The sequence below is a fragment of the Pteropus medius genome, unplaced genomic scaffold (genome assembly GCF_902729225.1).
Source record: "Pteropus medius unplaced genomic scaffold, Ma_sr-lr_union100, whole genome shotgun sequence".
In the NCBI taxonomy this organism is placed as follows: Eukaryota; Metazoa; Chordata; class Mammalia; order Chiroptera; family Pteropodidae; genus Pteropus; species Pteropus medius.
In genome coordinates this window covers 4346344-4362995 of record NW_024340692.1, presented here as the reverse complement: position 1 = coordinate 4362995, position 16652 = coordinate 4346344, and the positions used below count along the sequence as shown (strand labels likewise).

The 16652-nt window shown below is 31.5% G+C and overlaps 1 protein-coding gene across 9 annotated transcripts in view; it reads left to right on the top strand.

The window, feature by feature from the left end:
* CCDC171 (coiled-coil domain containing 171) overlaps positions 1–16652 on the top strand; it is a 265767-nt gene that overhangs the window by 42803 nt on the left and 206312 nt on the right. For 8 of the 9 annotated variants that reach the window (XM_039873836.1, XM_039873897.1, XM_039874232.1 and 5 more), the window contains 3 exons: positions 182–328; positions 12417–12509; positions 15951–16111. In XM_039873836.1, the coding sequence (XP_039729770.1) occupies positions 182–328; positions 12417–12509; positions 15951–16111 (401 nt within the window). The remainder of the gene's footprint in view (positions 1–181; positions 329–12416; positions 12510–15950; positions 16112–16652) is intronic. The other variant, XM_039874057.1, reaches the window with a different exon arrangement.

Below are 16652 nucleotides of genomic sequence, written 5' to 3'. Positions count from 1 at the left end.
CTTTTTAAATACGTGTATATTCTGAAACATTGCTGGAAAATATCTAGGTCTCTTTTGCCTATATAAATTAGCATATTATTCTGATTGAAGCACAATTTAGTTACCCACTGCCTTCTATAGAATAAGTTTTAGTTATCATTGGCTTATAAACTTTATTGACCCCAAATGAATTATTTTCTAGGAGCAAGATAATGCTGTACAAAGTATGCATAAGAAAGTAGAAAAATTAGAAGCCGAACACATGGACTGCTCTGACATTTTACGGCAACAAACAAGTGAACTTGAATTTAGCACTCAACGAGAGGAATGTCTTAGAAAAGAATTTGAGGTATATTTTCTCATTCTTTTATAACATATATTATCTAGTCAGTAATTTAAAGTCAGAGAATATTTTACCTTTCAATAAAATCTAAAACTAACTTTTGGCATTTATTTATATCAAATATTTGGCTTCTTTGAAAACTTTTTTATCTGAGTAACTTACATTTTGTCTTTAATTTTAAAAATCATTTTTTAACCATTCTCATGAAATATTTGGAAAGTTTGAGGGCAATTGTTTACAGTATAAGGCTGAGGAAGCAATACAGGAAGTGATTTTATATACATAATATTAGATTCTAACTTTGTAGTTTGAATTATGTATACTAGCTGCGTGATTTTGTGGAATGATTTACAGGTAAGACTAGATGGGAAAGGAACATCAATTTATAAATGAAAAATATGATTTTATAAGTAAATAATAATGACATTTACTTTAATTAATCTTGAATCAAATCAAATCTTGGAATTAAATTTTTAATTCTTTTAAAAATTTTCTTTGTGGGAAATTAAATATTTTAATAAAGAAGTTTATCCTAAACATAACTTACAATTGTTATTAAGTAAATAAACATTTATAAAGACTATTTAATGATAAAATGCTAGCAGTACTCTTGTTAAACTCAGTGTTGTAATTTAACATTGTTTTGAAATTTTTAGCCAAATAAATAAATAAAGGCAAGAATAGCAGTATGAATTATAATTTTTGGAAAGAAGGAGGTATGATTCTTATTATTTTCAGATGATATGCTTGTAACTCTGAATGCTAAAACAAAAATATCAACTTCAAAATTATTGGCACTAGTAAGAACATTCAGTTAGGAGGCCAGGAAGAAAATAATATATAACAGTTATATTTACATTCTTACATACCAGCAATAGTCAGAGAATAAAATACTAAAAAAAGTCTTCACCACAGTGATAAAAATAGGATTACAATTAACAACAAATACATGAAAAATTATGAAGTTTAACTGAGAGTCTTAAAAGAAAATGGCAAGACATTTTAGGAACATTTAACACTGTAAAGACACAGAGTCATCCCTGGATTATATTATGGATTATATTATGGGTTACAGCAGTTCCAATAAAAAATTCAATGAATTATTTTGAGAAGACAGATTCTAAAATTCATGTGAAAACTAAAGAGCCAGATGAGAATATTAGAATATTTGTATAAGAGTTATGTTTGGGAACTTACTATACCAGAAGTGAATATATATTGTAGAATTTCAGTAATGAATCAGTTGTGGTTTTTGGTTCTATGTAACAGAAACAAACTTTGGTTAACTTAAAAAGGGAATTAATTCACTGGGAGAATATGGGAGTCCTGTTCCAGAATCAGAAGGAACACTGAGGAATTAGGCTCAGAAAGCATGTGAATCCTAGAACATTGCCAGAGGTCTTGGGAGTAGAAATGATGGATGAAGTTGGGGTGAATTGGTACCAATAATTTGTATTCTTTTTGTAACATTATTCAAGATTCAAATCCCAGGAAGAGAATATTTGATTGAAAGTAATTCGCCCCAAATAAATCCCTTTTAATTCTACTAAAATTAAAGTCCCGAAAAGAAATTCTTAGAAAGAAAATCAAGGTGCTGGTACTAAAAGAAGGGGAAAAGATTGTTGAGTGGTCAAAAAGTACAATAACTCTTAAGACCAGACTTTCTATGGAACAGAATCAAAAGACCAGTAGTAGACTTATAAAATATTTATAAAAATTTAGTACATTTAGATATTTTAAATCAGTGAGGATAGGAAAGATCATTTAGTGAATTGTGTTGAAACAATTGGTTTACTATTTGAGACAAAATAAAATTAGATTCCTGTCTTACATTATATTCTCAAATAAATTCCAATTGGATTAAAAAGTGAAATATTAAAAATTATAATAAACTAAGAAGAAAATTCAGATTAATTTTTTCTACTCTCTGAGTACGGTATGATTTACTACTAATCGTAAAAGCAGTGGAACAACATCAGTAAAGGAATAGATTTATAACTTTGACTACAAAGAATTAAAGTCGTTGTAAGTGGAACCCCACTTTAAATAAAATAGAAAGACAACCAAACGATAAAAAGGTTTACAGGTAAATATATCTCTATTTCTATGTCTCTGTATCTCTGAGCAGACAGTAAATGGCATTGCTATATACTCATCTGGCAAAAAAATGCAAGTGGAGTAGATTTGGGAGAGATCAGGATACGTTTGGTTTTAGATATGTTGTATTTGACATACCTGTTTGACATCCAAGTGGAGATATCGAGTAGGCAGTTGAATACATGAATATTGGTCTTAGGGAAGCATTACTGTAGGATGATAAGGAGAAGTGCCAGATATCTCATTGGGAAATTTTTAAATATTATAATCTATATAGGTCTTTTCTCCGTGTCTCTTTAGTTTCTGCTAAGAGTGATCTGCTAGTTTCCTTTTGGTGGTTATAAAATGGAAAAAGGAGATGGGGAAAGAATCTGGTTATCATACTGTTCAGTATGCAGACTTTTCCTTGATTTCAGACTTGTGTACCCCTCTCCCTGCCCCCTCCCTGTGTAACCCTGTATCCAGCCTCTGGTTCAGATTCACATTCTTCAATAATAAACCTCCATTTTGTGTGCTGGTTAGGGAGGGGTATTGTTTGGCTACTCAGGGTGCAGGTGGATGGCTGAAGGTTAAATTTCTCATACTGATGATATTTTAGAAAAACAGCTTAAAGATATAATTTACGTGCTACAAATTCACTTGTTATAGTGTACAATTCAGTGGTTTTTAGTATATTCACAGTTATGCAACCATCACCACATCAAGTTTAGAATGTTTTTATCACCTTAATAAGAAACCCTATACCCATTAGCCATGACTCTCCTATTCGCCCAATCTCTCAGCCCTAAGCAACCATAAGTCTACTTTCTACCTTTATATTTACTCTTCTGGATATTTCATATTAATGGACTCATGCAATATGTATTCTTTTGTGGTTGACTTTTCTCACTTAGCCAGATGTGTTTAGGATTCATCTGTGTTGTATCATCTATCAGTACTTTATTACCTTTTATTACTGGATAATATTTCACTGTATATCACATTATGTTTATCCAGTTCATTAGTTAATGGGCATTTGTGCTTCCACCTTTTGATTATTATGAATAATGCCTGTATGAACATTTGTGTACAGGTTTTGTGGACATCTTTTTATTTCTCTTGGGTATACACCCAGTGGAATTAACAGGTCATCTGGTGACTCTTTTTAACTTTTTGAGGAACTGTCAGACTATTTTGCACAGTGGTTGCACCATTTTACATTTCTACCAGCAATGGATGAAGGTTCCAATTTCTCCAGATCCTCACCCACACTTGTTATTTTCAGTCTTTTTGATTATGAACACTCCCGTGGGTATATAGTGGTATCTCATTGTGGTTTTGATTTGCATCTCTCTAATGACTAATGATGTTGAATATCATTTCACATGCTTACTTACCATTCATGTATTGGAGAAATATCTCTTCAGAACCATTGTTCATTTTTTAAATGGGTTACTTATACCATATGAATGTCAGACGTTAATAATAGAGGAAACTGGGTGTGGGGTATACAGGAACTGTCAATAATAAAGGCAAGTATGAACTTGACAAAGATAAAATGATTTACATTCTTACCACACATGATCTAATTTTATGTAAGGTTAGAGAACAAATAAGAAAGATTGTATTCTAAATAGTATTTTTAACTTATTTGTCACTTGTGCTGAACATTTTTTCAGGCCAATATATTCAAGAATGTACCATCATATTTTACATCATCATTTTTAATATGTAGTTTGTGGATGGCCTATTAAAAAGAATAGAGTTAAAGTTCTGAATATACTTAGAATTAAAAAAAATCATTTAGAAATCTCATTAGGATGCTATAAAACCCTATGATCATCATTAAAAACATTTTAATTGCCTTATAGGTATGAAAAAATACTAAATAAAAGTAATTTTTGTTGTCATTGATAAAATTCTTGGTAAGGCAGTTTTGACTCAATCGAGGAAATGTCTAATGCCCAAACTTTAGGATTTGTTTTTGATAACTCAGTATTGATTTTTTTCTTGTAAGATATTTACCTGCCCCTATTTATTTTTTATTGATTGATATTGCAAATAGAAAATTGTTTTAGACTAGTTTCACCTTGTGGTTTTTTTTGTTTGTTTGTTTAGCTACTCTATAGATACATTTGATAATACCAGGTCTCGCTTTTGGAAAATTTGTCAGTTTGGGGATAGTCCAGGTAGTCTCTATTTTTATTCTATTTATAAGGATTTTATAAGTGGACAAGTACAGTCCTTTGACTTACCTACAATTCTTCATTTTTAGACACCTTTAAAAATTTTGCTTTATATTTAAGTGTAATGTAGTTTGTATTGGCTATTTTATAATAAAGAGGGAAATTGTTAAAGTTTTAATTTACTAGAACACATTATTTAATGTCAGTAATATCAGACTAAAGCAATTTGATATGGATATGGTAGACATTTAGCCTAATAAGTGTTTAAAATTTTTGTGAAGCCTTTTAATAGTTCCATTTCATGAAAAGTGATTTATAAGCCTGGGCCAAAGAAGTTTAAATACACACACACACACACACACACACGCACACACACACACACTTGCACATATATATACACACACATATATATTTTTTAATTTGATAAGCTATATACCATTGTGTGGCTTAATCGTTTTAACGTGGATCAATGGTTTCTTAGATTAAAAAAAGCAAACAAACTCCCAATTCAATTTTATAAATGTGGTCTGGATACCAGAGAACCAAGGGAAAAGTGAACTGAAGAAAGAAATATCCATAGCTTTTATAAGCCTCCTTACAACTAGGGGAGGGTTTTTTTTTTTTTTTTTTTTTACCATGGGAAATAAGCTTAACTCAATAAGAAAAGAGAAAAGAGAAGATGCAAACCTAATTCTGGGAGAACTGAAGAATCTTGCGAAGATTATAGCAGAGAGAGAACAGTCTTTGCAAATAAATTCTGAATTGCTTCTGTCAGTCATATTCTCTATTTTAGTAACATAAAAGGTAGAATATAGCTTTTGTCTCTACATGTATACTACGCTCAACTGGAAAAGGAAAAGAAAAATGAATCTCACTTTTCATATTGTCCATGATGGCAATCTCATGTTTTCTTTATGTGCCTGGTGTTCGTAGGAATTATTTTTAAACACTTATTTGTGTTGATTACTAACTAAAGTAGGTAAATGATGAAGTCACTTGGATTATATAATTGTGCTTGTAAGTATTATACATTTTTGTATATATGTTCATGATGGATTTTCATGTTGGAGGTTCATTAAAAATTTTTAAATGCCAAAGATTTTATTTCCAGAAAAGGTAAAGATGATTATTTAAGACGCTAAATTAATTTATCACCAAGCTAATCAGAATTTGCAGTCTACAGATTCTGTTTCTGAAATTCCCCATTTTCATTATCTGTAGTTTCTCTTATTATACTCCAAAGTAATAGAAACTTTTTTTCATTAAACTATATAATCTGAGTGGCATACTTCATTATTCATTCCTTGTGAGTTAAAAAAAAAGCTGCATTCTCCAATTTATTCCTGTAGTCATCCTGCTGCCTTCATATGTCCATTCTGAAACTTTTAAGGCTCTGATTGCTGCCATCCTCAGTGACTAACTTTGAGGTTCCTCTCTTGAAACTGCACAGTTAACCATGGTCAAGATGATGGACACATTGTGCTGTGAATATTTGTACATTTGGCTAGTACTTGAAACTGCTGTGCAATTTAGAGTGAGGCCAATTTAAGTGAGCCTGTTTATGTAAAATAATCCAGAGGATTCTAGAAAACAGATATTACTTGGTCATAAATAAAACAGTTACAGTTACAAATGAATTGTAATTCATAGCAGAGAAATATAAGGAGTGTCCCTTAGAGGCTGTTGACATTCTTAGTAAACTTCGTGCAGTTGTTTGGAAACAGTTATATAACACTCTACTGAGAAATCTAGAACTAGTTTGTTCTTGTGTGATATTTCCTTCCATCTTTCTTGATACCCATTTTAGTGGGCTAAATTTTGTATATCAAAGTTTTACTGCTTGGCTAAGTCCTTTGTTCACGTATATCCTCTGAGCAGGGGATAATCGATTTGAGGAAAAAAGTATGTAGTAGGAACCATTTTTTGTCCATTCTTTCAGAAAAACACATATGTTTTTATAACTTCTGTGAAACTTTCAGAACAGGCCCGCAGAAGCTATGGGAGCAAATGTGATGTGGAGAACAAATGTCTAGATATGTTGGTTAGTTATGCTTCTGAATTGGAGCCTGCAGCTCGTGCCCTGTGTTATAAACAACAGGTACCAAAGGGTTGCATGGAGACATTAGTTTCTGTATTACCTTCTTTAGAGAATGAACACTCACTTTTCATAAGTGTGGTAGATTATGTAGTCATGCAAGTGTGACTTAATGAGATATAACTCAAAAGAAATTAGGTATGGTGAACATATACCATTTACTGAAAAAAAAGTCATTTGGCAGTATATTGCAGGAGGAAAGGACATGGCAGCCAGTTAATAATAAGATATGTAGCCATTTTATGTTACATAAAGAACTCTGCTGTGCATAGTGTTAGGAAACAGACAGTGTAATACTTGTATTACAGACAAATCTGTATGCAGTTACATTGACTCGTGGTATATATGAATTTGTGTTGGATTTTGTATTTTAATCTGAATTCTATTCTGCTTTCTGCCCTTGCTTTGTTGACTACATTAGAATTGGATACTAATGAGACCATTTATGATTGTTGTGCCAGTTCTCGTAGGCAGTATTATTGGAAAAAAATTTTGCAAACAGCATGTTGATGTTCCTCTAGCACCCTCTGCTGGATATAAGAATTAATTCACCACACTAGAAGACTAAAATGCATTTATTGGGAGAGTTTTCATTTAATGATATCCGTCAATAAAACCCGTTCTTGCAAGGAGTTTGTTTAAAGATTTGAAGACTTTTTTTTTTGCTGTTCTTACTGATTAATTAATGGTTTTAGTAATAATAAACAATGTATAAACTTGTTTTCTTCTGGACTTTTTGTTCAAAGTAGGAAAGTATGAAAATAAAGATGTGATCTGTTGTTTATTATTTCAACCCATTTAATTTTGGTCTAGGCAAGAAAAACAACTTCTTTTGACTTTTAGAGTGAAAATCAGTTAATATGATAACATATATAAGAAGTGAAAAGAAGACTAAATTGTTGATTCTTTTATCATGGAATCACGAATATTCTGTATTTTAATAAAATATAAGACTACTACTTTGATAGAGAAACTTATGAACAAGCTTTTTGAAATCTAAAAACTACATGTTAGCATTGTTAGATTGGTTTCATCCTTCTATCTGCTCTTTATTAGCTTTCTGCTTGTTCTAATTATGGCTATTTCCCTGTGACAGGTTAGACTTCTGACATAGAATCTAAAATGAACATATTGAATATGGAGAAAGTCAGCTTTAATTCTTTAAGGACAGGAACTTTATCTTGTGGGGTTTATGTAAAAAAAAAATTTGTTTTTTTTTAGTAGTATTGGGACTACCTAAGGTAATGCTCATTTTAATCTGGCTAAACATAAAAACTTCTCTGCTATAGTATGTACCATGCTTTATACCTACGACCAGCAGGGTCCCCTTGTTCTAAGGATTCCAAATCAGCATTTAGAGGAAACTTTTTTCCCCCAGAAGTCAAGAAGCTTGACTTAAATGGCTGTTGCTTCTTTGACACTCCGGTTCTTACTCTCTGGAATTCTTTTGATTTTTTATTGAGATACACTTCACAAAATTCAGTGGTTTTTAGGATATTCCTCAAATTGAGCAATATTACCACCGTCTAATTACAAAACATTCCTATCATTCCAATAAGAAACATCATGCCCATTAGTAGTCACTGCTCATTCCTCCCTCTGCTCCTAGTTTTTGGCAACTACCAACACACTTTCTGTCTCTATGGATTTGCCTATTCTGGATATTTCATATAAATGAAGTTACACAGATGTGGTCTTTTGTGTCTGGTTTCTTTCACTTAACATGTTTTTAAGGTTTATCTATGTTGTAGATTGTATTGGTACTTAATTCCTTTTTATGGCTGAATAATATTCCATTTCATATTCCACATTTTGTTTATCCATTCATCAGTTGATGGACATTTGGGTTGTTTCTGCTTTTGGCTATTATGAAAAATGCTGTGTGGACATTTGTGTATAAGTTTTCATTTAAACATGTTTTCATTTCTCTTTGGTATATGCTCAGGAATGTTATTCCTGGATTGTATGGTAACTCTGTTTAACTTTTTGAAGGACTATCAAACTGTCTTCCATAGTGGTGGCTCAATTTTACATTGCCACAATTTCTCTACATCCTCAACAATACATGTTATTTTCATTTTTTAAATTATAGCTATCCCAGTGGACATGAAGATATATCTCTTTGGGGTTTTGATTTGCATTTCCCTAATGACTATTAGTGTTTAGCATCATTTCATGTACTTATTGGCTACTTGAATATCTTCTTTGGAGAGATGTCTGTTCAAGCCCTTTACTCATTTTAAAAATTGAGTTGTCTTTTTGTTGTAAGAGTTCTTTTTGTATTCTGCATACTAGACCCTTATATATATGATTCGTAAATATTTTCTCCCATTCTTTAGGTTGTCCTTTTACTTTCTTGATAATGTCCTTTCATGCTCAAAGGTTTAAAATTTTGGTGAAGTCCAATTTATCTTTTTTTTTCTTTTTTTGCTTGTACTTTTGGTGTCGTATCTCAGAATCTGTTGCCAATTCCGAGGTCATGAAGATTTACCTCTATGTTTTCTTCTAAGAGTTTTATGGTTTAGCTGTTATAGTTAGATCATTAATCTCTTTTGAATTCATTTTTATATATGATGTGAGCTAGTGGTCCAAATGTATTCTTTTGCATGTATATATCCAGTTGTCTCAGCATCATTTAATGAAAAAAGGATTCTTTCTCAATGAATGGTCTTGGCACCCTTTTCAAAAATCAATTGACATTGATACATGGGTTTATTTCTGGACCCTCAGTTCTTTCCCATGGATCTAAATGTTTATCCTTACGTCAGTTCCAGACTGCTTTAATCACTGTAGCTTTGTGGTAGTTTTGAAATCAGGAAGTGTAAGTCTTCCAACTTTATTCTTTTTCAAGATTGTCATGTAAAATTAACTTTTTGAGAAGTCCTTTAGTAAAAAAATTGTTTGGCTTTAATTCTCTGTTTCTCACGTGTTTATGATGATGAAATTGCTTTTTCATATAATAGTTAATAACATCCCATGGGACTAATATTTAGTGTGATACATGTTTTGAGAAAGGTTGAAGCAAGTATGAGTGGAATATTTTCTTTGATTTGTCTTAATATTTCAACAATATAGGTAGGAATTGATTGACTTAAAGTCATGTTTAGGTTTGAATGGCTTAATTCATTCTAATGATCTTTTGTTGTCATAATATAATTTTGTTGAGTAAATAATAATACCAGCACCATATATCCTCATTAACTTTAATACCTTTGCTTTTGTTGTTCTTGAAAAGAACTTTTTAATATGGTAAATTTCAATCATACATGAAAGTAGAGGGAATACTATAATAAACTCCATGTGACTATCACTCATCAACACCTATCGACTAATGGCCAATATTATTTCATGAATACCAATCTTCCTACTTGTTAACCCCAGCTGGATTATTTTAAAGCAAATCCATATAATTTCATCCCTGAACACTTTAGTATGTATTTAAAAAATATTGCAGTTTTTAAAAAATACCAGTTATTATTATACCTAAAAAAGTAATAATAATCTCTTAGTATCATCAAATATCTAAATTTCCTCATTTCCAGTTTTTTCGAATGTCTTTAGTTTTCAGACTAAACTATGAATATTTACTGGTTTTATCTTTCAGTGGAGTGTCTTATTTCAAAATATTCTAGTAGTTTAGGACATAAATCTCAGATGTACTTTCAAAGAGGTTATGCTATATGTACTAACTTAAAGTATCATTTTATCCTTTTGGATCTAAATGCAATTTAGATCTTAAAGGATGATATTTGAACTTACTGTTTTTTCTGCCCTCTGGAGAGAAGTCTTTTCTAGTGAATAACTTATTAAGAAATATAATTGACAGAGTTGCAAAACTTAAAGCAAATAATCCAGTGTAAAAAATATTTTGTGACTTTTGTGTTTGTGTAACAGAGTGATTAAATCCCCAAGCCGAATTGCTTTCTGACTATGAAGGCAAGTGGTGTCTAAACAGGCCTCTAGAAAAGGGATATTTGTGTTTATTCTTTGCACTATAACAGACATTATACAAATATGCTACCAGTTTTTTATCTATGACTCTTCTCATTGTAATCCATTCCCATCTCTGTAAAGAAAAAGAAATGGTGGGACAAAAGTAGAAAAATCAAAGTAACCAAGCTGAACATTTAAAAAAAATTCAGCTTAGGCTAAATGATAGAGTGTTTATAACAAATACAAACTTACTTCTTGCCCAAATTTTATCTAGGAAAGGAAATCAAATTAGTAATGTCTTTTTCCATCTCTATTGAACTATCTGTATTTGATAGACGAGAGTCTAGACCTCATTTTTCTTTGCTACTGTTATTCTGAGACTTGTAGCTGCGCCTTCCCATAGGCCTCCTTACCCGGCTCCTAACAGGCTTTCGGTCATGATTGAGGCCAGGTCATGTTGGGAGTAGGAATCCAGTGCTTCCCAGGGTTACATTTTCTCAACAAAAATGACATTCAAAAATAAAGCTTTTGACTTCTGCTTCTTGCCAGAAGCTCACTCCTGCCTGAAAAATAGATAAATTAGACTTCATCATAATGAAAACTTTTGCTTTGTGAAAGACACTGTTAAGAGACTGTAAAGACAAGCTGTAGACTGGGAGTAAATATTTAGAAATCACATATTCAAGGAATGACTTGTCTCCAGATTACATAGTGAACTCTCAAAACTCATTAAGAAAACAACCCAATTAAAAAATGGGGAAAGGATTTGAGCAGATACTTAACTAAGGAAGATATACAGATGGTAAATAAATATATGAAAGAACACGCTCAATGTCATTAATCATTAGGGAAATGCAAATTGAGATTAAAATGAGATACCATTACATGCCTCTTTGAATATCTCCCTCCCCCACCCCACCCCACCCCCCAAAAAATAACTCCAAAAGAAACAAAAACAATGACCATGCCAGGTACTGGTTAGGATGTGTAAAATTGGAAGCAATTTGGAAAACATTTTGGCAGTTTTATAAAACATTAAACATATACCTACCATTTGACCTAGTTATTTCTATTTAGTGTATAGCATAGAATGAAAGTATATGGCTACACGAAGATTTGTGCACAAATGCTCGTAGCAGTTTGAATTGTAATAGCCTAAAATGAAACAGATCAAATGTTCATCAAAAGGTGGACAGATACACCATTTGTGATATATCAACACAGTGGAACACTTTAGCAATAGAAAGGAATGAACTGTTGATACAGGCAAGCACATGGATGAGTCTCAAAATTATTAAGCTGGGAGAAAGCAGCTGGATATAAAGAGGACACACTGTATGATTCAATTTATATAAAATTCCAGAAAATACAAACTGATCTGAAATGCAAAAAAAGGCAGATAAGTGGTTACCTGTGGGTTCTGGTGTGGTGGTGAGGGCTGGATGAAGGAATTACCAAGGGACACGAGGATTCTTTTAGGGGTAATGGAAATATTTCCTGTCTTGATTATGCCAGTGATTTCATGGGTGTATGTATATGTCAAAACTTATCAAATTATATTCTTTCAGTATGCGTAGTTTATTATATGTAAATTATACCTCAATAAAAAAGAAAACGTGAACTCTGGAACATTCTTCCTGAGCATGATTTTCACATGATTTTTTAAACATGACTTTTATGCTCCTGCAAAATAAAAAAAAGAGGCTGTGGTAATCTAAATTATTAATTACAATGCTAAAATATGGGCAGTCATTCATATCTACTTGAAATACCAATGTTTCTAAGTTTAAACTTTTCTCTTTAGGCAACCACTCTACGAGTGAGGAAATTAGAAGAAAATATTGAAGCAGAAAGAGCAGCACATTTGGAATCAAAATTTAATTCTGAAATTATTCAGGTAAAATGTTAACAGATTCTTTTGGTATGGATTTTATTAAGCTGGGGAAAATAGCATTATGTTCAGAGAACTAAGGTGTGCATTTAGAATGGGGAGCATATCGTTAAAAAGCTTTCTCTTTACTATAAGGATATTGTTGAGGATAGTCTTTACTGTATGAGAGGAGGAATTGGCACAGTACAGCCCACAGGCCAAATCTCACCACTACCTGTGCTTGTGAATTTTTGTCTTGTCTGTGGCAGCTTTTATGCTGCAGTGGCAAAGTGGAGTAGTTGTGACAGACAGCTTATGGCCTGCAAAGTTCAGAATATTTACCATCTGCCCTGTTACAGAAAGATTTGCTGATTGGAGTGTTCTTTTTATAACAGCCATAGAATGAATTTATTTTTGAAAACACTTAAGAATATGCACCTTCATATATTGAATGTACATCCTGTGCATATCATCTATCAGTATATTAAGAGCTGAAGGTATAAATGCAAAAGAGCTTTTGGGGTTTATATTTCATTACCAAAAGTATTACATAGACACAGATATATAGATAGAAATATGAAATACTAAATACTACAGGAACATAATAAAGAGAAAGATTAAATCTAAGAGGAGAATTAAATGAAGGCATCCTAAGGAAAGTGTCTTTTTCCCTTTCTTAGTGAATTGGAAGAAATTTCTAAGTGAAATGACACATTTTAAGTGGGGCTTGGCAAACTACTGCCCATGGATCGTGTCTGACCTGCAGACACAGCCTATGTTGTAAATAAAATTTTACATAAATTTCCATGAGTCTGAGTTCTTTAATTTAATTTGGATTTTATTTTAAGCCTTAGATTTTTCCCCTGCATTAAATTTTTATTACTAGAATTTGCAGTTTCACCTTATTGTTTAAATAGGTCTTAACATAAGATGCAACTAAACTTGTAAGAATTTTATAATATATTTTTAACTTTTATCTTTAATGAAATTCCCCTTTGACCTGCAAAATTCTCAAACCCATGTATTTGAGTGTGTCTGTATGTTAAACAAACTTATGTAAGTTAATTTTTATGTATACTTACGTAAGTTAATTTTTTAAAATTATTAGATCACTCAAAATGTTATCAATAAGCAATAAAACTGAAGTTTTAAATTCATGAAAGAAGTATGATTCAAAATTTTTTTTTATTGTGCCTATATCACCAGGAATGTATAGTTAATAGGTCTAAAAATGAAAATTATTACATGTATTTTTTTACTTATATAGTTGAAAATTAATATTTAGATCTTAGTGCTATGACTTAGAAAAGAGCAAAAGTTATATTTGAACCTTATATCTATGAAATATCGACAAGTGTTTTCAGTGAGGTACGCCTAGTAAAATTTAGTCTTAGACTTGATTAAAAGGAAATGAGACCACTGAATAGTTGTAATTAATCACCACCTTTTAAACTGTAGTTAAATATATGTCTGAAGTATTCTGTTGTTAAATTCGTTTGGATACTGTGCCATAACAATGAGGAAGTAGAGTGAGAGGAGTTGACACAAGACTATTCACTTGAAGTCAACTTTTCTTTCCGTTGGATTGGTTTGTCATTTGTGACTGAGTGCTTATTTTCTGAAAGAAGATAGCAATGTAGTCAGAAGAAAATGTTTCCTATATTTGTTTTACTTGTAAACATTGTATTTAGAAAAAATGCAAAGAAAAATAAAGTTTAAAAGACCAAATTTGAAAATTTACAAAGTTGTATCTATATATCCAGTCTACATCTATTCCTTACTTTAGTATAAAAATAATATTTTAAATATTCCAAAATATGTTTGTGTAATTAGAAATAAGATTTCTGATGGTTATTATTTATATAGATTAATTTATGAGCCATTTTCATATTGTCCTAGGCTGTATTTCTAGGTGAATTCACCTTTCCTAACTCAGGTTGTCTTTTGCCATCTCTGAGAATCTTCTCTTACGCAGAACAGGACACATGATCAGGCTCTTCTCTGATTATATGGCCCTTTGTGCATGCAACTGTGACAGGAGGCACTTATCATGTGCTATTGTGGTCTGTCTTCTCCTTAAGACTCAGTTCCTCACGAACTAAGATTTTGTAGCTTTTCATGATTATTATATATATCTTGAGCACTAGCACAACACATTAAGTGCTTAATAAATATTTATCTAAACATTTATTAAATAAATATATTAATATTAAATAAATATTACCTCATATCTTTTTAGTGACCCTTTAAACTAGGTAGTATATTGTTATTGTTGTTATTGCTATTTACTGTTTACAGATGATGAACCTCAGGTTTTTGGAATTTCAGTAATATGCCCAAGCTTACATAAGTTAATTTGCAGAGCTGTGATTCAAACCCAAGTCTTACGTTTCTAAAGCTCGTTTTCTATCTAATGTGAAGCATTTTTTCTAACCCCTGTTTTTGAACTTTAACAAACTTCTTTATTTTTAACTTCATTTTACCTGTAAAGTTCAAAAATCAAAACAGTATAAACAATCGAGAACTCTTGCTTTCATTCCTCTCCCCCCAATACTCTGCCCTCTTGTCTGTTACTTATTTTTATTTTATCCATTTGTTTACTAAAAATATAGCATATTATACACTATGATCTTTTCAATATATATTGACACTACATAGAGAACTTCCTTTTAAAAAGTTGTTTCGCCTCCTTTTTACAGCTACGTATTGTTCTTTTATGAGAATGCACTTTATCTATTCTACTGTTGATATCCATAGGGACTCTATTTTAAAAATGTTATATTATGTAAAATTTCAAGTATATGCAAGAACAGAATAGTAAAATGAACCTCCCATGTACCTGTCACTTAGCTTTAAGATTTTTACCTTAGGCCAGCTGTGTTTTATCTATTACCCTCCTCTACTCCCTACCCCCACATTATTTTGAAGCAAGTCCTAGATATCATATTACTACACCCATAAATATTTTAGTCAAATATTATTATTCGATGATGAAAAATTTACTTTCTACAGTAAGAAATCTCCAGGAATAAAAAGGTCTGTTAACTTTCTTAGGCTTATAAAGATGTTCATGTAATGATGTTTTTCATGTAAGAGAAAGAATAGTTTTTTTGTTTTCAAAAACCGCAATTTATTATGTTTTATAAAAGAAGCATCCAAATGGATTAATAGATCAAAATTAGGCACTTGGATGGGACAGGTTATATCATATCAGCCTATCCTTTTCCATAGCACAGTTGAGTCTTTTTTCCCCCACTCTTCCTCCCTTGCATTAAACATGTTGAGAAAGGGAATAAAATGTCTTTTGATTATTTTCCTGACTTTTGTTTATTTTGTTTATTTTAAACCAAACCAGAAAGAAAGGTTTGGATGAATGATAATCTGCTGTTGATAAAGTATTCTACTCATTTTGATATTGATGCTAGCATTTCCCTGCTTGCTTTTAATTACTTCTCTGTCACCTTGTAGTTACGGATTCGAGACCTTGAAGGAGCTTTGCAGGTAGAAAAGGCCAGCCAAGCAGAAGCTGTTGCTGATTTGGAAATGATTAAGAATGAATTCAAAGAAGTTGAAAGCGCATATGAGCGAGAAAAGCATAATGCACAAGAGAGCTTTGCAAAACTAAGTTTGTAAGTGTTTTACTGTAAAATTCTCTAAATTAATATATAGAGCTTATGAAACCTATATAAATATGAATGTGTAGTATTTTAGATATAGCTCCTATTAATGTCAGTGGTAGATTGAGGGTAAAGGATTTCATAAAACATAACTATACTTCATTGTACAGGTAAATATAGAAATACTCTTTTGGGTTTTGAAGTATAATGGCTATTCCAAGTAGTCTCAGAAATGCAGTTCTTATAATAGAAAATAAATATATTAATGTATTTTATATTATATCTGCTGAGGTAGTATAGTATCTTTAAAGACCTTGATTTTCTAGGCCACTTAAAATGGTCTGTGTGGAGATGGATAATATTTGAAATTTTCTCAAACTGTGAAAATAATAGTAGGAATAATACTGCTGCTAGTGGCTAGCATGCACTGTGTCTCCCTTCATGCCTCGCATTGTGTGGTTTCATTTAATTTATACAACACCCTATGTGGTAGCTACTCTTTTTATTTCTTTTACAGGTGTGGAAATTGAGGCTTAATGAGGGTAAGGACACA